The 22,790-nt window shown below is 50.4% G+C and overlaps 1 protein-coding gene across 15 annotated transcripts in view; it reads right to left on the bottom strand.

Moving 5' to 3' along the window:
* Positions 1–21,432, bottom strand: part of ANKDD1A (ankyrin repeat and death domain containing 1A) — a 38,312-nt gene extending 16,880 nt beyond the window's left edge. For 10 of the 15 annotated variants that reach the window (XM_074327563.2, XM_088797299.1, XM_074327566.2 and 7 more), the window contains exons 1-9: positions 20,633–20,967; positions 17,250–17,353; positions 15,108–15,206; positions 11,374–11,472; positions 7,675–7,779; positions 6,886–6,984; positions 3,343–3,441; positions 2,291–2,389; positions 28–126 (exon numbers count right to left, since the gene is read on the bottom strand). In XM_074327563.2, the coding sequence (XP_074183664.2) occupies positions 28–126; positions 2,291–2,389; positions 3,343–3,441; positions 6,886–6,984; positions 7,675–7,779; positions 11,374–11,472; positions 15,108–15,206; positions 17,250–17,353; positions 20,633–20,666 (837 nt within the window). In that variant the 5' untranslated portion in view covers positions 20,667–20,967. Of the gene's footprint in view, positions 1–27; positions 127–2,290; positions 2,390–3,342; positions 3,442–6,885; positions 6,985–7,674; positions 7,780–11,373; positions 11,473–15,107; positions 15,207–17,249; positions 17,354–20,632; positions 20,990–21,236 lie in introns of those variants that run through there. The other 5 variants (XM_074327567.2, XM_074327570.2, XM_088797302.1 and 2 more) reach the window with 4 other exon arrangements.
* Between the last annotated feature and the right edge of the window lie 1,358 nt (positions 21,433–22,790).

Here is a 22,790-nt window from a genome sequence, read left to right as displayed (position 1 = left end):
TCCCCTTCAGTTCAGGCCCCCACTTACATGATCAGCCACGTTGGTGCAGCCTCCTGCATGGATGAGGGCCCGGGCCATGTCCTCAGAGCCACCAAGGGCTGCATAGTGGAGGCAGCTCTGCTTCTTCTAGAGGAAAAACAGGAATCACAGCAAGATCCTAAGGCTCCCTCACCGTGGGTTTACAAAGCACATTTGGGTTCGTTATTCTATTTTTGTCTCACAACACAAAAGTACCAGTCCCCAACCCCCAGGACTATTATCCCCATTAAACTGGAGGCTGGAGAAATCAATGACTTGCCCAGGCCTGGTGAGTATTAACAGGAGCTCATTATGGTCTCAGCTTTTCCTCACCCCCCATCGCAAACTCCAAAACATAGGCCAGAGCCTGCACGATTCCTTAGCTGGTAAAGACACAGAGTATAGACTCTGAGGAGATGCCTTTCAAAGAAGGGGACACATAAGATTTGCCAGTACAGAGCAAACCCTACCCGGCACACACCTCCCAGCTGGAACTGGTCTCAGGGTGTCCCAGCAGGTCCTGGAGGGGCCAGAGCAGGGGCGTCCTCCCATATGGGCCTTCTAAGTGCTCTTCTTCAGTTAGAACCCACCCCTGGCCCAACAAGGATCTCACATAAGAGACCTTCCCACTCTGCCAGGCAGGCCCCTCTAGGTGACCAACTGTCCCAGATGGCCTGGGACTGAGGGTTCCCTGGGATGCAGGCCTTTCCATTTTAAAACCAGGACATCATGGAGCAACCTGGGACAAGTTGGTTACCTTCCCAAAGTCCTGTCTGAGTGGGTACACACAGTGGGTGGGAACCAGGCCACCGCTCAATGAGAAATGCATTCACTTTGGGTTTGCCCCCTCCTCAGAGACCCTGCTCCCCCACACCGTGAGGGGTGGGAGTGTCAGAATGGAATGTTGCCTCTGCCAGAAACCTCAAGCCAAGACTGGAGCACAAGACCCAGTGCAGTGGGCAGCCCCAGCCCCACACATGACCACCAGCTGGACACGAACTCCCCAGTCTATAAACTCCGAAGCTGTTACGGTTAGGAAGCCCTCCCAGTGCTGAGTACTGCACTGGACATGGAGAAAGGACCTTGCTGACCAGAGAGCAACCCCGGGACACAGTTTGCAGAGGCAGCTACTTTCCTTCTCTGGGCCTTGGTGTCCCTACCCCTAGGCTAGTAGCTCCTATACCTGCTAAGAGAGTTCTGTAAATTAAGTGTTTTGTGGCTTATAAAGCATTATTCACACTTAGGAGAGTTTAACACTGATATTATTATTAAATTTACATTTACCATTTTGCTATTTATTTTCTGTATATCTCCTATCTTTTTTGTTCTACTGTTTCTCCTTGACTTTTTTCTTTTGTGCCAAATAAATATTTTGGCACACCATTTTAATTCCTGTTTTAAAACTATTTTTGCTATTTATATTTTATTATTAACAATATCATTTTTGCCTTATTATTGAAATTTAGAACAAATAGAGAATTCCAAACCCTGTAACCATTCAACCAGCCAAGAAAGATTATTTTGTCATTGATCTAAAAACAAAAAGCAAAACAAAAGTACCAACTTCCTACTTAAAGAAAGATCACAACCCTCCTTTCTAGGACACCGGAAAATTTCTAACAGCCAATTTAAGGAATTTGGTGGGAATATGATGAGGGAGAGAAGAGGGCTGTCCCAGAGTCACGCCCAGGCCACAGCTCTGAGGGATGGTGTGTCCCCTGCACAGGTGGGCCTCATACTGGGGAACCACCCCACACTGGGCGGGGCAAATCTTCCCTGAGCTCTGGAGTCAGGAGAATACGTTTTTTCAGACTCAGCTTTTCTTCTTACTAGCCTGTGACCTGAGGAAGTCATTGAACCTCTCTAAGCTTCAGTTTCCTCATCTGTAAAATGGGGGACACTTTTCTGAAATAACAGATATGATAGCGTTTTGTGAACTATGAAGTGCCCAACAATAAGAAGACACGAACAGGTATTGAGCTCCTATTATGTCCCAGGCACTGTGCTAGGTATTTAATCCTCACAGTAATGTAAAAAAAGTAAGTAAATCTCACCCCCATTTTATAGTTGAGACACAAGGCTCAGAAAGGTTAAGTAACTTGCCCAGATCACACAGCTCAGCAATAGAAATGCGAAGACCAGAACCTGGGTCTACTGCCTCATAGCCTCTGCAAACACAATATTCAGGCATCATTGTGGCTGCTACTGTTGACATGGTTATAGCTCAGTAGCCAAGGGCAGACAGACGTCAGTTATGGGGGGGCCTGGCTACCTGGGTGAGGGCATTCACGTTGCTCCCAGCCCTCAGGAGGAGCTGCACACAGTTGTGGTGGATCCCTTCAGCAGCCGCGTGCAGGGCAGTCAGACCTTCCTGAAACACACGGAAGAGGTATGAGGATGGAGGAGGCTGGGGCCAGAACCTGAGGCGAGAGGATGCCCTCACGCGAGGACCCAGGGCTCTTTGAGCTCTCCACTGCCCTGCAGGAGATGGCCTGGTTACTTGTGGTTCCTTGAGCCCCGCACCAGGTTTTCTCACTTTGAGGAGCATGTGGTACATTCACCCCCTCCTCCACACCTCTGCTCACATTCTCCTCGCCCTCAGGCCACCTCACCCCTGTTCTCTGTCCCTTCCCTCCTTTTGAGGAAGCCATCCCTGGCCATTCTGGCCACCGAGATGTCTACCTTCTTTAAGCACACACCTTATATATGACTTTTTTTTTTTAAAATAAATTTTATTGGGGAATATTGGGGAACAGTGTATTTCTCCAGGGCCCATCAACTCCAAGTCATTATCCTTCAATCTAGTTGTGGAGGGCACAGCTCAGCTCCAAGTCAAGTTGCTGTTTTCAATCTTTAGTTGCCGAGGGTGCAGCCCACCATCCCAAGCGGGAATTGAACCAGCACCCGGCAACCTTGTTGTTGAGAGCTCGCGCTCTAACCAACTGAGCCATCTGGCCGCCCCTCCATCAGCTCAGCGGCAGCTCGTTGTCTTCAATCTAGTTGTGGAGGGCGCAGCTTACTGGCCCATGTGGGAATCGAACCAGCAGCCCTGTTGTTCAGAGCTCGCGCTCCAACCAACTGGGCCATCCGGCCGCTCCCCTATGTATGACGTCTTGGTAATCCCTCATGCCTAGTGCCCCATTACGTTTGGAGTTTTGTGCTGCTGCTTAGTTTTTCCTGGTGGCTGTTAGTACAAGAACATGTCCTCAGCTCCTGGTTTCAGGGCCTCTACCATGGAAAACTAGGCTATGTAATAGGCTGAGGGTTCCCTGAAGGCAGGGAAGGAGTGTCATGCATCTCTGTATCCTCCAGGCAGTAACTTACCACATTCCGCTCCTCCAAGTCCAGCCTGATGTCCATGAGTCGCTGTAACACAGCCAGGTGGCCCCGGCCAGCTGCCAGATGAAGGGCTGTGTTCCCCTCCTGCAGGCAGATGGGGCTAGTAGAATCACAGACCCTCCCAGACACGGGGGACGGGCTAGAGCCACCCCTTATTTTATAGACATGGAAACTGAGGTCCAGAGAGGGAGAGTGACATCTTGAGGGTCACAGAGCAAGTCCACGAGTCACTGTAACACAGCCAGGTAGCCCTTGCAAGCTGCAGCCCTGCATGCTGGGCCATTGCCACCCTGCCCCCTGAGAACTGTGCCAAAAACTACAACCGGGGACATTTTCCAGGGCCAAGTCCTGGACTCTCTTTCCTTGTACTTCAAGGCAGACACATTACTTAAACAAACAAACAAACAAAGTCCCTACTTTCTATGCTCTTGTTAAAGCTGGTCCCTTCCTGGGGACCCCAGATCAGCATCCCTTGGCTCTGCTCAAGGCCCCTGCTCCAGGGACTCTTCCCGTGCCCAGGCTGTGCCCAGGCAGCCATCTAGCACCATCACTTGCCTCCTTGTCTTTGCTCAAGATGTTAGCTTCCCACTGAGTAGTGTGGCTGGCCCTGACATAATTAAAACAGGACCTCCCACTCCTGACCTCCTGATGCCCCTAACCCTGCACGACTTTTCCTTTTCCCCATAATGCTACTAGCCTAACACACTTTATAATTTACTTGTATACTATGTTTATTGTCTATTGTCTGACTCTATTATTAGAACATAAACACTATAGGGCAGCGATTTCTGTCTACTTTGTTCTTTGAAGTTTCCCCAAGGGCCTAGAATATGGCCTGGGGCACATAGCAAGCACTCAATTGATATTTGTTCAATTAGTAAATAATGTGGAAAGCTTGACGTGTGTCTTCTGGACCTCAAGAGCCAGAGGACTGGTAGTTGCCTCACACTTGAGAAGTCCAAAGGTGGCAGTAGAGGTGGCTCCATGGGGCGGAGCACAAGGCACAATGTTCTTTGTATTAGAAGTGGCCCCTGCTGAAGGGCGATCCTTAAAGGGATCTTCCTGCAGAAGACACCTGAAGGGTAAAGGACCCCAGCAAAGGGGAGGACGGCTAGAAGGGGCCAGCTAGAGAAAAGGTATGTCCCTAAGGGAGAACCACAGACACAGGACCAGGGCAGGGACCCCTGAGGAACCTGCAGAAGTATCAAGAAGAGAAGATCCAGCTTTGGCCATTCATCACACCCAGAAAGCCCCTGGGACACATTTGGCAGAACCAGGCATGGGGACCTCCCAGCTCAAGCTCTTTCCCACCCTGGCTTGTCGCAGTACCTTTCTGAGGAAGGAATCAGGACATCCACATTTAGGCACAGATCTTTAAAGGGCCCGATGAGGATGTGAACATCTGCCAAAGCAGTACTAAAGAGAGTTAAAAACATACCCTCCTCCACGATAGATCCACACATACATAAAACAGCTATAACTATCCTATGGGATCAAAGATGAAACATTTAAATTTCCTTTATGATGATTATATCAATAAATAAAAGTTAAGTTTTAAAATTCCCCTCAACAGCTTTGTTCCGCTCCTCTCCCACCCTCTTCTCAGATGTACACGCAGTGGCCTAGGGCCTAGTCTGCTCGCTGCAGCAAGGATCAGGCGACGGGAATGTGGCCACAGTGTGAAGTCTCTGTGTTCAAAGAGACTCAAAGGAAGCGGGTGAACGGAGGGGGGCCTGACAAGTGCCCCAGCTAGCAGGGCTGTGGAGATAGGGCAGGGCTTTCTTCTTCTTTCTGGGTTATAAATACCCACATCCTGCCCTTTGAAGCTTCAGATAGCGCAGGCCCCCAAACAGGGCCGGACAGGGCAGGGGGCTCAGAGGCAGGAGAGCCTGGCTGTAGGAGGGCTTGGCCTTGGCCCCAGCGCCTTCTGCCCTCTACCTATGGGGACGCCCAGGCTCTCCACCTCTGTGACGCCCTGTCAGCCTCTCCTCAATGTTCCCAGAGGAATGAATCACTTTCTCTGGGCTCTCAAAGCCTCCTTAACATTACAGCATCTATGGCATGACGTGTGTTCTCATCAGTTCTGACAGGTCTCTCCCCCTATGCAGGCCGTGGGGTCCAAGCAGGAGGAGTCAGACCTTCAGTGGCCCAAAGCCTTGAAAAGTTTACAGTGCCCCTTCCCCAGATGAAATTCCAAATGAAAATACTCCTCATCTGAAAATAAAAAACTGAACAGGGGCATACAATTTTAACCACTTCGTTCTAGAATTTCTGATTGCAAGATTCTGGGGAAGTTAATCAAAGCTGGACTTTTCTTGTTTTCTGCTTTTGGTACTCTAGCGCTCCTGGGGCCCTGAGTACAATCATGTTTTGCCTCCTGAGTAGATGTGTCCTGGCAAAGGCTGCCATTTACCCCTCTCTGTACTCTCAGTTCCTGGCACAGAGCTAGGCCATTTCCACAGATAGCCACATTTCCAAAATGAAGGAAATCAGCCTGATCTGATTCTCAGGATCCAACTCAGTCTTTTCATCCCTAAAGGATGAGTGTGGACAGACGGATTCGTAGCAGACCCAAAGGCTCAGCGCCCCAGGAGGCAGCCTGGTGACAGGGAGCGCACAGGGCGAGGCATCAGGGTGCTGGTTCCACGCCCAGCTTGACCTTTGTCTTTCTCTGTGATCCTGGCTAAAGTATCCCCCTCTCTGGTTCTCAGTTTCCACATCTGTAAAGTGAGAAGGTTGAACTGGACCTTGATGCAATGCCCTCCAGTTCTAAGATCCTGCAGTGCATTTGTCGGTGAGCTCCCTGCCACTAGCTTACAAACAGGACTCCTTCTTTTCTGGACTTCTATTTTAAGCAAAAGATTAAAAATGGAGTTCATCCCTTTGTGGGAAGCATTGTTTAGAATTTGCTGCTACATATGTGCCTAATGATTCGCAATGGTCCCTTACAGGGTGGTCAGTCATGTGCAGGGTAGTCCCTTCCAGTGCCCATCCCTCACCCCTTTTCAGATTGGTGAAATCCACCCTGAATGAAGTGCTTCCTGCTCAGCACACTTACCCTACTTTTGCCATAACCATAGTAGATTACGAAATCACAAAGAAAGCAAACAACCACAGGGGTGTGGCTACCATCCCCCTAACTCTTCCCACCCCGTGCCCCAACAACAGACGTCCCCAGTGGAATTCACAATCCGCTCAAACCCACTCCAGGCAGCACGGCCAACCAATGGGATTTGCCATCCTGACTCCCCACATCAGATCATAATTGTTTACTAGGATGGTAGCATTGAGTTCCTTGGGTAAGAAACTACGTCTTGGGCATTATTGTGCTTCTTATTGTAGCACAGGACTGACCCATAGTGTGTGCTCAAAACTGCCTGCGTCATGAACATCAGCCATACTCCGGTCCTTCGGCTGCCTGCCCCTCCAGGATGATGGACTCAGAAGTAGGCACAGGTGAGCTGCCAGTGCCCATCCCAGTCAGGAGCCCAGAGCCTGGCCCTCCCCTGGGACCCGCGATCACAGTACCTTGTCTTTGACACTGTGGTCACAGCCAGAGCCCACGAGGAAGTCCAGAGCATCCAGCTGCCCGTGCTCAGCTGCCCGGAGAAATGCCGTCCTTCCAAGCTGACAGGGGAGGAGAGAGTGAACCTTCTGTGGCCTGCCCATCTGGCCTCTGTTTCCCCAACCACTCGGGGCTTGCAGTGGCCTCTCCTGCCCCAGACACTCTCTTCGCCCCTCACCCCACACACACGGTCTGGAAAGTCCAGACCCAACTTCCCAACAAGACCCCACTTGGGAGGGGCTCTCCCCCACTGAAATCCCCCTGGGCTCCCTACAGCCTACTGAATAAGGGACAGAGTCCTGAGGCTGAGAGTCGAGATCTCCTTGAGGGACCCCAACAACCCCTCTGGCCCTTACTCCCAAGAGTCTGATCCATCTGAACTCATACACCATGGACTTTTTCTACCTCTAAAGCTCTAGTGATGCTCTCTCCTCCATCTGGAATGCACCCCTACTTTCCAATCTTACCGACAAATCCAGTTCATTCACCAAATGCCACCTCTTCCAGGAAGCAGAAAGCAGTGACACCCTTCTCTAACCTGTCTAGTCCTTTTCAGAGCCTCTCCAGGGAACGAGCCACATTCTGTCTCGTTCATTTGTATCCTAATGCCCCTTCTAGACCAGATGCTCCCTGAGGCGGGGTCCAGTTTGCACGACCCAAAGCTCAAAGGATGCACTCAAGGAATGGGCAGGAGTGGTCCCAGGAGCTCCAGGCCCAAAAGAAAGGAAAAACAGCCTTGACGCCACACTTACCTTATCAGCACGGTCCAGGGCCACGTCCTCCAGGTCTTCCATTATGAACGCCAGAATCAGCACGTGGCCTTTCTGGGCTGCGCAGTGCAATAAGGTCAGGCCATCCTGGAAACAAGCCCAGGGTGGTCCTTGCAGTCTGCGAACGGAGGCCCTTCTCCCATACTGGTTGTCTCCCAAAGGGTGCAGAAGGAGGTCTTGTGGACCCAGAAGCAACATTTAGGTGAGGGAGGTTTGCAAATCCAATGTATACAGCCCAAAGCCTCCATCCTGGCTTTACATTACAGCTAGATTGTTTGGAGCACTGTTTTTCGAATAGATTGCAGCCATCAGTGATCATAAAAATCAATAGAACAATGTTTTACATCTTGACAGTGGTTTGAGTTACACAGGAGTAGCATGTCAAATCTCAGACATCATAAATTTAAGATTTGTGTACTTCATTGTACATAAAGAAATTGAACCCTAGTTAATGATATGCATGCTGAAGAATTTAGAGGGAAGTACACTGTGGTCTGTAATTTATTTTTAAATGCATCCAAAATTTATAAAGAATTCTAAAACTCATAAAGAAGAAATTAAACGACTGTGGACGGAAAAGGGGCTGCATACTAGACCTGACAAGCTCTGGGAGACAGGCCAAAATTAGCCACATAGGATGACCTGAACATAAAAATTCCTAATTAAAAGCGAGTCAGAGCGGGAAGACATATCCTGGGCCTGTAGCTTTCTTGACAAAAGTCAACCTTTACCTCAAGTAAGCCACTCTATTGTCTTTTTGCATCTAAGATAACACACCCTTGGAATGTTAAAGTAATCCCTTTTTCAGGATCCCTGGGGCACAACGCACCACACCAGAGCGTGAGACCACAGAAGCCCTCATTGTTATCTTGTTCCCCCAACACTATCTTTATGTGCTATAAAATGTTAATTAACTATCATGTACTCACCAATGTAAAAGAAGCATATGTCTCTCCATTTCACTTTTTTACCCAATTCCAGAGATTTCCCTGCTTTGCTTTCTCCCACCCCCTGAATCTATCACCAGTGGACTGTATGTAACCCTCCTTACGTCTTCTCCTTTGATTCTAATGTATAAAATAAACTAATAAACTGCAAAACTGCCATTCTCTGTTGAGCATCTTCTTAATCTGTTGAGATTTTGCTTCCAAGCAATTGTCATCAGTTTGGCTCAAATAAATTCATTAAAATTCTCCATCGGTCTGGACGTTTCTTACATCAACACAACCCAATTAAAAAATAATGTGGACATCAAAGAAGATTTACAGTAGACAAATAAGCACAGGAAAAGATATCTGACATCATTAGTTATTATTAAAATGCAAATTAAAACCACAAACAGTTTCTAACGATGAAGCATGAAAAGGGAAACATGCTAACATCACAGTGGAGAAACCTAGCCAACACCATTTTAACCAAGTAATCAAGTGTGATATTGTGATTTATAATAATAATACTATATATATTTGGTCTTTGTCCCCTTTCCTGGAACAGAGCTCCTAAAACCTTTTGGGATTTCAATTTATTAAATTGTGAAAGCCATAAATATCTTTTGTTATGTTAATGAGGTAACTGGGAAAGCCCCTAGGAAATCTAAGGTGGGGGCTGGTTGTCTGGGGAACCAACCTCAATTAGAAGGCTGGATCTTTCAGTCCCACCCGCTAGCATCCTGGGAGAGGAGAGGGGTGGACGCTGAATCAAGTGCCAATGGCCAAGGGTTGCGTCAGTTGTGTCTAGGTAATGAAGCCGCCACAAAAACCCAAAGGAAACAGGTTTGGAGAGCTTCCAGGTTGGTGAACCAAAATGCATCCATGTGCTGGGCCCAAACTCCACAAGAACAGAAGCTCCTTTGTTTGGAACCTGACCCTGTGTATCTCTTCATCTGGCTAGTGATGATTCGCATCCCTTTAATATCCTTTTTAATAAACCAGTGATCTAGTAAGTAAATGGGTTGCCTGAGTTCTGAGAGCTGCTCTAGCAAATTACTTGAACATGGGGAGGGGGTCATGGAACCTCTGATTTATAGCCAGTTGGTCAGAAGCCCAGATAACAACCTGCACTTGGGATTGGCATCTGAAGTGGGCAGTCTTGTAGGGCTGAGCCCTTACCCTGTGGAATCTCACACTACCTCCAGGTACATAGTGTCAGAATTTAGTAAATTTGTGGGACACCCAGTCAGTGTCCACTGGAGAACTGAGTTAGCTGCTTGGTGGTGTGGAAAAAAACACATACGTGGGAATTGGTGTCAGAATTGGATCAAAGTAACATCAACAGCGACAAATCATGTTGGTGTCATATGCCCCCTGAAAGGAGGTGATGGGAGCGCACTTAACCTCTGTGGTCTTCCCAAATTTCTGTAACCCCAATCTAATCATGAGAAAAACATCAGACAAATCCAAATTGAAAGATATTCTATAAAACACGTGACTGGTACCCTTCGAAAATGTAGAAGTCATGAAAAAGAAGGAAAGACTGAGAAATCATCACACGATTGGAGGAGACAAAATGACTAAGTGCACTGTGGGATATTAATGGAAAACAGACAGAGGTAATGGTGTGTGGCCCAGCCCACAGCTTCCCGAGATGAGTACCTTTGGGGAGGACTGTGAACAAGATTGAAAGAAGAACTGGGTAGATTGTTTGCAAAGTTGGCCGCAACTGTTTCTCCCACCCTTGGAAGCACCCTAGGGGGCAGTACTGTGCTAGCTTTCAAGAGGAGAATCCAATATTCTCCACCCCCTGAATCTAGACTGGCCCTGTGATGGGCTTGGAGCAATAGGCTGTAGTGGACGTAGTCTGTAACTTAGAGGCCATGCCACTTCCACCCCTGCATTCAGTCACCATTGAAAGAAATGCTCAATTTTCAAGCAGAGGTTAGTGAAAAATATGTCCGTTCTTTCCCATCTAAGTCCCTGGATCCCTGAATTCTAAGGACCCAGCTTGAGAACCCCTGGCTGACGGCGTTTGGCCCAGAAATGTATGCATTTTCTTAAGGGCCACTGTGCAGGAATTCCAAGCACTCTGATGGGCTGGGCCCTCCTCACTCAAACCACAGCACACACCAGTGAGCAGCGAGGGACTGCCAGGCTCCCTAATGTGCCACGTACTGTGTCAGGGCCTTTACACACAGCACTGAACTTACTTCTCCTACTAGCATCCCCATTTCTAAAGGGAAAAACTGAGGCTCAGGGTGGTAAAGTAACTAAGGTCTCAGAGTTTGGTGAAAGGTGCTTTCCTCCTATCCCCCCACCCAGAGCACAGGGGAGGCAGGGCCCATGGAAGAGGGGAGGAGGCCCCACCTCTCTCTCATGTAATCTTTCTAACCACCCTCTGAAGGTGTTATTTTGATCCTTATGTAAATAAGGAGGCTGGTCAGAGGACTGGGGACTGTCCTACATCCAGAGTGGAAAAGGGTGGAGGGATGAGAAGAAAGAGGTGTTCAGTGTTGATGGAAGAGGCACCCCAGGCCCTTTTCCCAGCCCCAATGGGAGCTGCAAGGATCCCAGCTTCACTGAGTTGAGCTCAGCCGGGGTTTCGAGAAGGTTCTAGGAGGGCAAGCTGGGGCAGGTAGAGGCATGTGGGGACATGAGCAGGCAGTGATGGGGGCAGACCTGTACAGCTGGAGGTGGGGAGCAGGGGGGGCAGGGGAAGGGAGGCAAGGGGCTGCCAGCGAGGTCTTACCTTGTTCTCACAGTGGATCTTGGCTCCAGAGTTAACCAGGATCTGAAGAATCCGTAAGTGGCCGAACCAGGCAGACAGGAGAAGCGCGTTCATTCCAAACTAGGGGAAAGGACACAGGTGAGGAGGTGAGGAGAATGTGAAGAGGTGTGGCTGTGCCATCTGGGCCCATGTCTGTATTGTAAAATCATACAATCATAAGGGACCATAAATGCCACCCAGGTGAGGGAGCTCCAAGCTTTAGGAATTGAAAGTCCAGGAAATTTTTTTAAACAGAGGCTGATATACTATTGTAAGCTTTGGGGCAGGGCGGTGGGGTACCAAATAAAACTTAAAAATAAAGCAGCTGCCATCTACTCTCATCTTCATTTCATAAAGAGGGACCATTTTAACACAAAAAAAATTAGAAGGAGCCCGTCTCAGAATATACTCTTTCCAAATTCGGCTTCACGAAAAATACACTACATTGTTCTTCTTTTCTGATTTGCTGCGAATGGTGAAGACCTCCTGGACTGGCGTTTGAGAATCAACTGTTTGAGAATGTCTGGCAGAACATCGTCCAGGCTGATGGCTGAAGTCTGCACACGTGCAGGGACGGCGCCTCCTCACCGCACGAGACCTCCGCTGCACAGTCAAACACTGCTCACCACGAGCAAGCCCCTCCCTATGCTGCACCTAGACCTGCATCCCTGTACTTTCCACCCCACGGGCCCTTGGGAGCAACTGAGAATACGTCTGGGCCTTCTTCTGAGGACCTGTTCGCAGGATGCTCTTTCTCAACATCTGCGAAGCGCTCCAGGGTCCCCAGAGCCCCTTCCCTGACCTCAGCCCTCGTGGAGTTCTGCGTCTGAGGGCAGCCCTCGTCCCCATCTCCCCAGCGTTGCCCCTTATCTGTAAAGAGCACCCCCAGGCCTCCAAACTCACCTCCCAAGATACATTAACAGCTGGCCACCCACCTCACCCCTGGCGATGGTTTTCCCTGTCTCCGTGGCTGGTGGTGGTATCAGGCCAGGTCTGGGGGACCATCACCATCTTTGGCCTAGAGGCTGTTCTGTCCTCCCTCAGTTTGGGGCACCCTCAAAGTGTGTCTGTAAGTCAGGTGTTGATAAGACCAGAACATATTTTCCCACTGAAACAGGGTCTGTGTGGTTCTAGGTTCCCCAGCAAGGCCAAAGGCCTGTCATACACAGTGTAGCATCATTCTGATGGGCCAGAAAATCTCCCGACCAGCATAAGGAGCAGGCCTGTAGTGGGCAAATGCTCTCCAGTTCTGCCGGGAGCAAAAATACAGAGCCTATCTCAAGAGCTAAGGGGTCAGGGTCCCACTATTCTGCCCCACCCCCAGCGGCCAGAGGACAGGGACCCTGCCCTAGGACAGGGCTAGCTCTTAGTCTTCAAGCAGGCTCAATTTCACAGTCTGCACCTCTGGCAGAGGGGAGGCGCCCCATCCCAGCATCAGCATGGAATATCCTGGTCACAGCTGCCTCCCCACTGGCTCCACAAGGAGCCTTTGTGAGGGGTGACAGGCAAAGGAGTCTTACTAGTTGGCACCAGAATTCCTCTTAGGGACTATGTTTAGGTAAAAGCTCTGACAAGTGGTTGGGGTGAAAGGTGAAACCAGGAGGGAACTGACTGATCTGCAGGCACCTGAGCATCCAGAGAGTTTTCACAGTTCTGCTTTAGAAACAGGCACACATTGGGCGGCCGGATGGCTCAGTGGGTTGGAGCACGGGCGTCAACAACAAGGTTGCCAGTTCAATTCCCGCATGGGATGGTGGGCTTCGCCCCCTGGCACTAAAGATTGAAAATGGCGACTGGACTTAGAGCTGAGCTGCTCCCTCCACTAGATTGAAGGACAACGACTTGGAGCTGATGGGCCCTGGAGAAACACACTGTTCCCCAATATTCCCAAATAAAATAAAAAATCTTTATGAAAAAAACAAAAGAAACAGGTACAATTTGGAGGCAGGGTGGGGGGGGGACAAGAACAGCTTTGAGGGGGCGTGGGGACAGAAGCAGTGCCCAACACAAGGAAAGTGGCAAGGGACTTTAAAGAACAGGCATGTCAAAGATAGAATTTCAGGATTTTTACATTGTTTTCATGTGTGATGTAAATGCCCTCCATCTCTTATTTTGGAAAGCCTGTGCCACACCCAAAGCCTGGTGTATGGGGTCTCTATGGAAATCAGAGAGAAGGACTGAGATCCACCTTAGGGGTGATGCCAGGGCAAAGACAAAGGGTTATTTGCAAAAATGTAAGAGGGTGGCAAAAATCGAGCAGAAGCTAAAAGTAATAGCCAATGGTGACCACAAGAATTTCCTCCTGAAATCTTAGGGAAGATGCTGCACCCGCTACAGCGCCTCAAATGGGAACTGGATTGGTCTGAGTTAGAGTCAAAGAGGCCAGGAGACCCAGCCCTGACTCAGAGCTCAGCCCCGGGTAGAATATCAGTAACTGTGGGCTGGCTGGATGAGGAAAGGAATGAATAAGCACAGGGCAGAGGAAAGGGAGGAGAAGCCCACAGGAGCTTGGGAATTGAAACGGTCCAGGCTCAGGGCTGGGGGAGGAGTCATGGAAGCCACAGCCTCCTGCCCGTGGGAACCCCAGGGACACCACACAGTCCTAGTTCCAGAAACTGCCCAGGACAGAGCCCTGTGACATATCACTAGAGATCTTCCCCCAACAAGAGGATTTCCCTTCTCCAGGGTCTCCCTCACCCTCCTGTTACTAAGTAGGCATGCCCACCAGCCTTCTTATTTTTCAAAATATATTCATTGCTATTTGCAAAGGAAACAGGTTTATAAAGGCACTCTCGCCTACTATTCTCCCTCATATCTTCTTTTCTCAGTCAGTCCCTCAAGGAAGGAATCTCAGAGCACATTGGTGATAGTGGTAGTCTTTGTGGGCAAGGGCCTGACGAAAGGGGTTGCATTGTTTTATTGGGAAGCTCAGACTTACGATCCCAGTCTCCTTCCAGAGTCACTAAATGAGCCTAAGCAGGTGCAGGGAGGCGTGGGGAGCTCGGTATTGCTGCCCCGCCTTGTAATCAAGACCCCTAGTGGTGGGGCCTGGGAGCAGAGAGAAGCCAGGACAAAGCAAAGTATTTCCATGGAAGCTAAATCTTTACCAGGAAGTTTACAATTTTTAAAAATTTAAATGTAGACTCTTAAATGTATCCCTGTCAAATATCATCGTCAGATTCCGCTCTTTTCTCAAACACGTACAGCTAATTTTGCAGCCCCTGTTATTCTTCAGTGCTCTATCTCAGCAGTGTGCTGCTTGCCAGTCTAAGACTGTCAGTCTTCATGCACGTTCCTGGTTCCAGGGTCAGCCAGGACACAGCCCTGTGGCGTAGCATGAGAGACCTACCTCTGATGACTTTACTATTAAGGCCTTTATTAATACACCCAATCTGTTCCACCCAAGCCCATATTTCTCCTTGTTCACACGGTATCACGAGGAGCTGGAAAGGCTCTCTGAGAACTGAAGGGCCCTTGAAAATGGAAAGATGTTTATGACTGCGCAAGGGAAAAATGGGATCAGGGTGTTGTCATTGGCCCCTAAAAACGTTGACATCCTGCCCACCCTGCCCCTGTGCATCTGTGGCAACCTCAGCAATGACAGCTGGCTCAGAGACCCACAGTGTGCTCCAATGCCCCTCCCCCACCCTGAGACAGACAGACAGACAGACAGACAGACATGCACACATAGCCGTGCCTTCATAGGGATCTCGTACCACATCCTCATCGTCCACAGCAGCCCCGTGCTCCAGGAGCAGCCGCACAGCTTGCTCGTGCCCTGCACCTGCGGCCCAGTGCAGGGCCACCCTGCCCACCTGCCAGGAGTGAGAGAAATGCTGTGAGGCATCCGCTGGCTGCCTGGCCCACCACCTGGCCAGGAAGCTGGTCTGCAGAATGGAATGGACTTTGCTGGCACTGGTGCCTGCTAGCTGGGGCCCCAGCCCCACTCTGGCCCACCTCCTCTTCCTTCATATGGCAGCAGCTGAAACAAATGTAGTAAAACACAAGGGCTACATCCATCTGTCCCCCACTTAAAACTCTTCACAGCCCCTCATTGCTCTTGGGACAAACGCCTAACCCTGGGGCCCAGGAGACCCTGCACGGCCTGGCCCTGCTCACCACTGCTTCTCAGAAATGCCAGCTTCCCCCCTCTAAGTCTGTTCCTGCTGCTCCCTCGCTGGGCAGCCACCTGTGGCCTATGATTATTCTCCAAGTCCTTGAGGTCCCCTGAGGGCCTGGGTTCTGTCCCCTCCTTCCCTCAGAACAGGGCTGACGGGTCCTGACCCCACACCTCATTCTCAGACCACCCTGGCAGTTCACCATGGTCTCTGATCCTTGGCACAGCTAAGTAGGCCTGGGGGAAGCGAGGGTCCCTCCGTAGTCTTCTGCTTGTGAGGGGACAACGAAAGGAAACACTGATTTTCTATATGGTCTCTCTGGGGACTAGCTGCTATTCCTTCCTCAAGGCTTCTGCCCATGTGTAGCTTCTACCTGGAGCACTGCCCTTCTTCACTGGCTCCTGCAAAAAAGCCACTTCCTCATGAAGCCTTCCCTGACCCCTTCAGGTGGGGTGGGTCCCTTCCAATCCCCACCTGCTCTCAACCTGTCACAGTGGGAATGAATCATTTGTGATGTATATACTCTGTGTAACATCAGTCCTCCCTCACCGTACTATTGGCTCCAAGAGGGCAGGAATCATGACTGCCGTGGGATTTGCTCTGTCCCTAGCACCCAGCCCTTAATATTCATTGATTGAATGAATCGATAAATGAATGAATGAATGAATGTGACATTAGCATGCTATCATCCTACAAGTCCATGCTTCCTCGCTCGTGCTTGTCCAGGACTGAGATCAAGGCTTCCGTCACCAATAAGATGCCACGTGAGCTAAGGTGACTTGCTGACCCCTCTGTACCTGCCTCAAACTATAAATAATACCAAAGTGAGGACCACCAGAAAACAAGTGTTGTGAAAACTGAAACACACCAGACATACCCCAGAATTTCTGTTACTATTACTGAGACCTAGGAAAGCTTGGAAGACCTAGATCATACCCCTGTCGTGTCCCCCAGACAGAGCAGCCTCTGCTGCAGTCAGGAATTCTACATCCAACCCTTTCAGCTTCCGCTGACCTGGCACCCAGGCTGGCATTGCCTCTAAGATGCTCCTGACAGCTAGAGCCCTCAGGTGGGGAGAGGCCATCCTAAGTAGCCTATCCTTAGTGTCCCACACTGAAAGGAATGGACTTTCCCTCTGTCCCCTTCCCCAGCAGGGATCTGGACCTCCCCACCTGCCGCCTTCCCTGAGACCTGATCAGTGGGGCTTGGTCTGCCCCCCTGCCTGGGCTTTGAGCCCCTGAGGGCAGGTGGAGACCCACAGCAGCTTTACACATTCAGTGGGCACGGCTGGCCCTCAGAAAAATGAACTAAATTGCTGCCTCATGTATGCTCAGCCTCTCTTGGTCTGGTTTCTCTTGGTCTGAAACCCCTGGACTCCTGACCACAGGCACCACTCCATCTTTGTCTTTTCAGGTGTCTGCCCCTATCTACCTGTCTGCCAGCCTCTACTCCTGACCTTCACGCCCTGCACTCCTGACTCTAACCTTTGTTCCCTGGATATGCCTTTCAGATGAGTCACAGGGGTCAAGAGTGTGAGCTTTGGAATTGCCCAAGCCTGGCTCAGAATCCTGCCCCTGACCTTGGACAAGGCCTCAGAGACCTTGGGACAGAGTGGACAAACTGAGCCTCCCGCAGGTTCACAAATGTAAATGCAGGCTCCATGAACTATCCCTCCTGGGTGGAGCTGTCCCCACCGCGCTGCCCCTATCTCGGCCTAAGTGGAGGAGCCCATGTACACACGTGGTTTCTGGCTCTGACGTTGACTCTCCTCCCAATCAGCTCCTTCATGCTCCTGATGTTGTTCCGGTGCGTGGCCTCATGGAGCTGCCTCTCCAGAGGAAGCACTGTGGGGAGAAAAGGGATGCGGAATGAAGGAAGAGTCCCCCACACGGCATAACAAGGAGCAGTGACCGGCCTCCCCCTGGCCCAGAACGTTTCCTGGGTGGGGTTCTTTCAGAGGAACGGCAGAGGGAGAGGATGCCTCTCCTCCCTCTCAATGTGGGAATTTCCCCAGACAGGCTGCTTTTCTTTCTAACTCACCACACATCCACACAGCGAGGACTCAGCAAAACCCTGACGATGGAAGAGCATGGGCAAGACCATCTACAGAGCCAGGAGTGTACCCCTCACCTCTCAGAGGTGCCCTATCCTCCAGGTTTCATGTCTGCTCCCCATGTCTGCGCTTAGAAAGGGAATGCAATTCATTCCCACTGGAGTTGATAACTACCTTTTTCACAGTGCTGTGTAGAAAGCAGCCAGGATCTACTGAGCCACCTACCGCATTCACTCAGCTTTTTTGTCCTCATCCTTCCATCTCTTCTTTTCTCCTCTCCCAGCTATGGGACCCACTCTGATTTGCCTTCTCTGTGATTTGTCTGTACTGCTCTTGCCCTCATCACTGCACTTTATCTCAGACAGTCTCAAGACTAGTGAGAACCTCAAAGCTCCCCTGCCAGCTTCCAGCCATGGGCAGCGGTGGGCTCAGAGGGTTAGTGGCCAAATCCAGAGGACTAAGGCCTGGTGACCCTCATGCTGCCATCATTCTGACAGCTCTTGGCTTGCAAGGATGTCTGGTTTCCTTGCCTGGAGCTCAAGTTCCTTGAGGGTCATTGCCACACCTGACCTTTCTCAATTCATCCAAACAGCTCACAGCAGGCCCATGGCTGGGCACAGGGAGGAACCCACAAAACTCTTCTTCCATGAGTGACACTAACCATCCTCAGACTAATGGATGCCTGTCCTCCTCCAGAAAGTCTTAGACACACTAACATAAGGGACAAATATTTCCTGGCCCTTTGCACAGTCATTACAAAGCAGGTAATCTTGTGGTTTTATTGCTGCCAAACCCACATCCTGTGTGTTTGGTCCAGTGTGAATGTCCAGCCCCAGTCCCTCTGTGTATCCAGGGACAGGTGGCCAGCATCTGGGCAGGGAAGGCTAGGATGCACTGAGGTGATAGAGCTGCCATCAGTTTGTTTTTCCTGATAAATTCCACATAGCTTTCCAGATGTGGGAGAGGGTCTTGGGCTTTCTGGGGCTTCACAGAGACAAGCTGTGGACCTCAGAGCTGCTGCCCCAGGGCAATCAGCTCTGGCTGAGTCACTTCCTGGCTATATGAATTAGTTACTTAATTATCCTGTGCCTCAGTTTCCTCATCTGCCAAAAGGGGATGTCGGCTGCCCTGCAGGGTTATTGTAAAGATTTTATATATATATATATATATATATGAAAAGCTTCTAGCATGGTGTCTGGCAAATAATGCCCTCATCGTCATCACTGTTATTCCTCCAAGACAAAGAATCAGAGAATAATTCCTAGTGGCCAAATACCGGGAAGTGGTGGGGCCTCCTTCAATCAGGGCCTTCTGAGCCAGTGAAGCCCCAATGAAGGAAAGCACCCTCCCTACACACCTTCCTGCATTGTTTTTCTCCACAGCACCTCTCACTGTCTGCATATGCTATAGTCACACATTTATTACGTTTATTGTCTGCTTCCCCCATTATAATATAAGCCCATGAGATTTTTATCTGATTTGTTAACTATTGAATCCCCAAATTAGGCCCTGGCATATATTTGTTGAATGAATGGATGACACACAAATCATTAAATCTCTTCAGGGGCCTTTGGACTATAAGATGCTGCCCTAATTAAGTTCAGACTCATTAGCCCCATGGAAAACCAAGCCATGAGCTCAGGCGAATGGCAGGGGAAGGCAGCTTCCTGTCAATACTTCAGGGGAAGGGAAAACACCACCTTCCAAGTGTGGTCCTCAGTGATGCTCCATCTTTCCCCACCTCCAAAGGGGTCTGCCTTTCCTGTAGGTGAGGAGACAGCCCTTCTGGAAAAGCCCCTCTCAGATCTCAAACATCTCCAGGAAGCACTGTGTCCCGAGCTTTTCTTTCCTTAACCTCTTAGCTAAAAACCACCAGGATCCAGGTTTGGGAAAAGAGCTGGCACTTCAGGGGTGAGCTTTGAGAAGCTGGGGTTCTAGTACCCACTCTGCCACTTTCTAGCAGCAGGATCCTGGGCTAGCCATGTCCCCCTTGGGGTGTCGGTTTCTTCAGTTGTGGAATTGGGGGAGGGTGAATAAAGTGACCCGAAAAGATCCCTTCCAGCTCTGACTCCCTTTCTCTTAGCAGACACCTATGGGGAGTGGTCTGGTTTGTGTTGGCAAACAGCTAAGAGTCCTAATGGGAGCAAGCAGACCCCACCCTGCATAGTGCCAATGAAATCAAGTCCAGTCTCATCTCTTCCATCCACTTCAACCCATGCATCCTCTTTCTGGCCACATCAAATACTATATCCTGTACTCTGGCCTCTGAGCCTTTGCCCAGGCTGGGTCCTCTGCCCAGAATTCCCTCCCACACACCCCAATGCTCCTTGCTGCACAGGTCCTTAAGGGCCTGATCACAGTGATTCTCTGCTGCAGGCAGAACCCTGTACCCTTTACATAGTTAGCACCCTCCCCACGCCATCCTTCTCTCCGCTCTCCCAGCCAAAGCCCCCCAAGGTCCACATGGATGCTGCCACCTGGCTGGGAGGCCCTGGCACCAGACACACTCCCTGAGCAAGGCTCTGAGGTGCTCTCATTCCCATCTGCAGCACACCATAACTCTCTCCTCTGGCTTTCAGTTTCCCCATCTGATATGGTCTCCACTCGCCATCCAGCCCCAACATGCTGAAAGAGCTGGGGCCTTCAGCATTTCTACCACTTAATGGCTGTGTGACCTTGGGTAACTTAATTAACCACCCTGTGCTTCAGCTTTCTGTTCTGCAAAAATGGAGGTAGCAATAGGTCCCATCCATAGGACCACTGGGAATAATAGAGTCTGTCCTGGCTCAGCCTGACACCAAAGTAAGTACTCGATAAAGGACCGCATTATCATCTTATTTCTAGCTAATGTCTCCACCGCGGCAGCTCACTGCTCTCCCAGGGGCTGGCGCCGCTGAGTCCCAGGCGCGCGGCCCGGTGCGCGTTTCTTTCGGCGCCACAAAGAAGCCTGAGACGAAGGTGGCCACATGGACTGAGCCAATAGTAGCTTTGGGCCCCAAGGGTGCGGGGTATGCTCTGGGCCTCTGCCTGCACCGGACCCCCCCGCCCCACCGGGGCCCTGCGGACTCACGGCCATCGGTCTCCCAAGGTAGCTGCTCCTCCATGCCGCGGCTCCGCTGTGCTCGGAGGCCAGCCCGCCAGCGCGCATCCTCCCCGGTGGGGCCTGGGGAGCGGAGAGGACCAGGCGCGGAGCTGGGGCGGAGGAGCGTTGAAGTGTGTGCGGCAGCGGCTCCTCCAGACCCCTTGACTCCGCCTCGTCCCTTGGGTATGATGCCCACGCGGTACTGCGGCCTCCCCTCACCCCCCGCCCATCCGGGACCAGGCTGCAGGTCTCTCCTCCGGGTCCCAGTCCGGTGAGTCCACGGTTGGATGCAACACAGGGATCTTTCTCCAGGTCACTCTGGGCTCCGCAAATCTCCGTGGGCGTATGCCCCCCCCCCCCCCCCCCCGCAGGAGCTGTTCCAGCCTCTGGCGCCCATAGGTGTGTGCACGGCCAACGGCAGGCCCCGTCCTCAGGGCTCAGGAGCCTGTCCCCAGGCGCCGAAACTCAGACACCAAGGACTTGGGCAGACTTTAAGAAACAGAAACCCCAGCAAGCCCGCAAGCATATGGAGAGATGGTCAGATTTATTCATGATCAGAAAAATACATGTTAAAATGACAATAAGATATCACACCGATTAGACTGGCGGAAATTAGAAAGCTGGATAATGCCACATGTTGGTGGGGAATGAGGAGCTGTCACAGCCAGGTCACTGCTGGTGGGAGTAGCCTGGAGCAGCCATTCTGGCAAACTCTCTGGCAGTAATGAGGGAAAGGATATACAGCGCATTGTGATCCTAAAATCCAGCTCCATTCCTTTCTCCTTATCTGTAAAACCAATGGATTGGAGGGAGGATCTGTGATTGGTCCGCCCTGATAGTCCCCGGTTGGATGCAACACAGGGATCTTTCTCCAGGTCACTAAAGAGGTGTTAGCACTGAGGGCTTCCCAGTGCTGGTGACAGGTTTCTCCACAAGATGGCCCTCCTGGCTTTTCTTGGTTCTTACTTCATATCTTGAGAAATTAGAGGTTTGTTTTTGTTTTTAACAAATAGAAAGGTGATTTGTGTTTTGCAATCTACTTAGTTGATTTCATGCTTCTTTATTATTCTGTCAGAAAGGCGGCATCCCAGGCCCCAGCCCAGACTTGTTGAATCAGAACCTGCATTTCAACACGATCTCTGGTGACGTGCACATTCAAGTATGAGACGCACTGCTCTAAGTTGTCCACACCACTTCATCCCAATCCATTTTTTTTTTCAGGTTTTTATTCACTATTTTCCACAAGCATATCTAATCTCCTTGTGTTGTCTTCATTTACTGAGCACCAGCTGTGTGCCAGCCACTGTGTCAGTCCTATCTCAGCATTATCTCATGTATTCTTCTTACCCGCCCTGTGAAGTAAATGCTGTTATCAACCTCTTGTCCAGGAAGAAAACGGATAGTGATGCACAGATAGTGAGTCACAAGATCTGAGGGACCACAGTGGCTGATTCAAACAAAGCATGTGTCCCCAAAGCCAGTGTCCTTGAGTCCTAAGCTACACAGATGCTTTCATTGAGCAAGGCTGTGATGCCTGCTTCTGTGCATCCCCTGCAGGGGGATGGGCGCATGCCAGTGTCAGGACACAGTCCATGATGGACCTTGTCACCTCACAGAGATGGGCACCTTCACCTCAGAGTTCCTATGACCACCCACTGGGAATCTAGGGGTCTCTACTGGCATTCAGTCCTCAGAGAAGCCCATGTCTGCCGTGTATTCTGCCTGTTCCTCCTTCTGAGATGCCCTCGTTCTGAGCATCTCAAACTGGGGTAACCATACTCTGGGGTACACAGTAGTGGATAAGGGACACAGGAAACCACATTCAGAACCTCAGTTTTACATGATGCCTGGAAGGGGGTGGAAAAGTTGCACTTTATTAAAACAACTATGGTTTTATGAGAAAAAGTATAGATGCAAAATCCAGTGGGTCACTATGGACAAGACCCCAAGAGCTTTGGGGGTATTTAGAAGGAGATATCTGGGGTTGCCAAACCCTGGCTCTGCCATTTTCCTGTCCCTGCCAGGATATAGAGCCTATTTCACCCTGCATCTCCAGCCCTCACCTCACATACACACACAGACACACATGTCGTCTCCACGTCATTCTTAAAGCAGACAGTATCCAGCCTCACATACTTGCTGCCTC

The sequence above is a fragment of the Rhinolophus sinicus genome, chromosome 3 (genome assembly GCF_057876585.1).
Source record: "Rhinolophus sinicus isolate RSI-liver-muscle chromosome 3, RSI-T2T, whole genome shotgun sequence".
Lineage (NCBI taxonomy): Eukaryota > Metazoa > Chordata > Mammalia > Chiroptera > Rhinolophidae > Rhinolophus > Rhinolophus sinicus.
The sequence above is the reverse complement of the archived record's forward strand: the minus strand, read 5'-3'. Positions and strand labels throughout refer to the sequence as shown.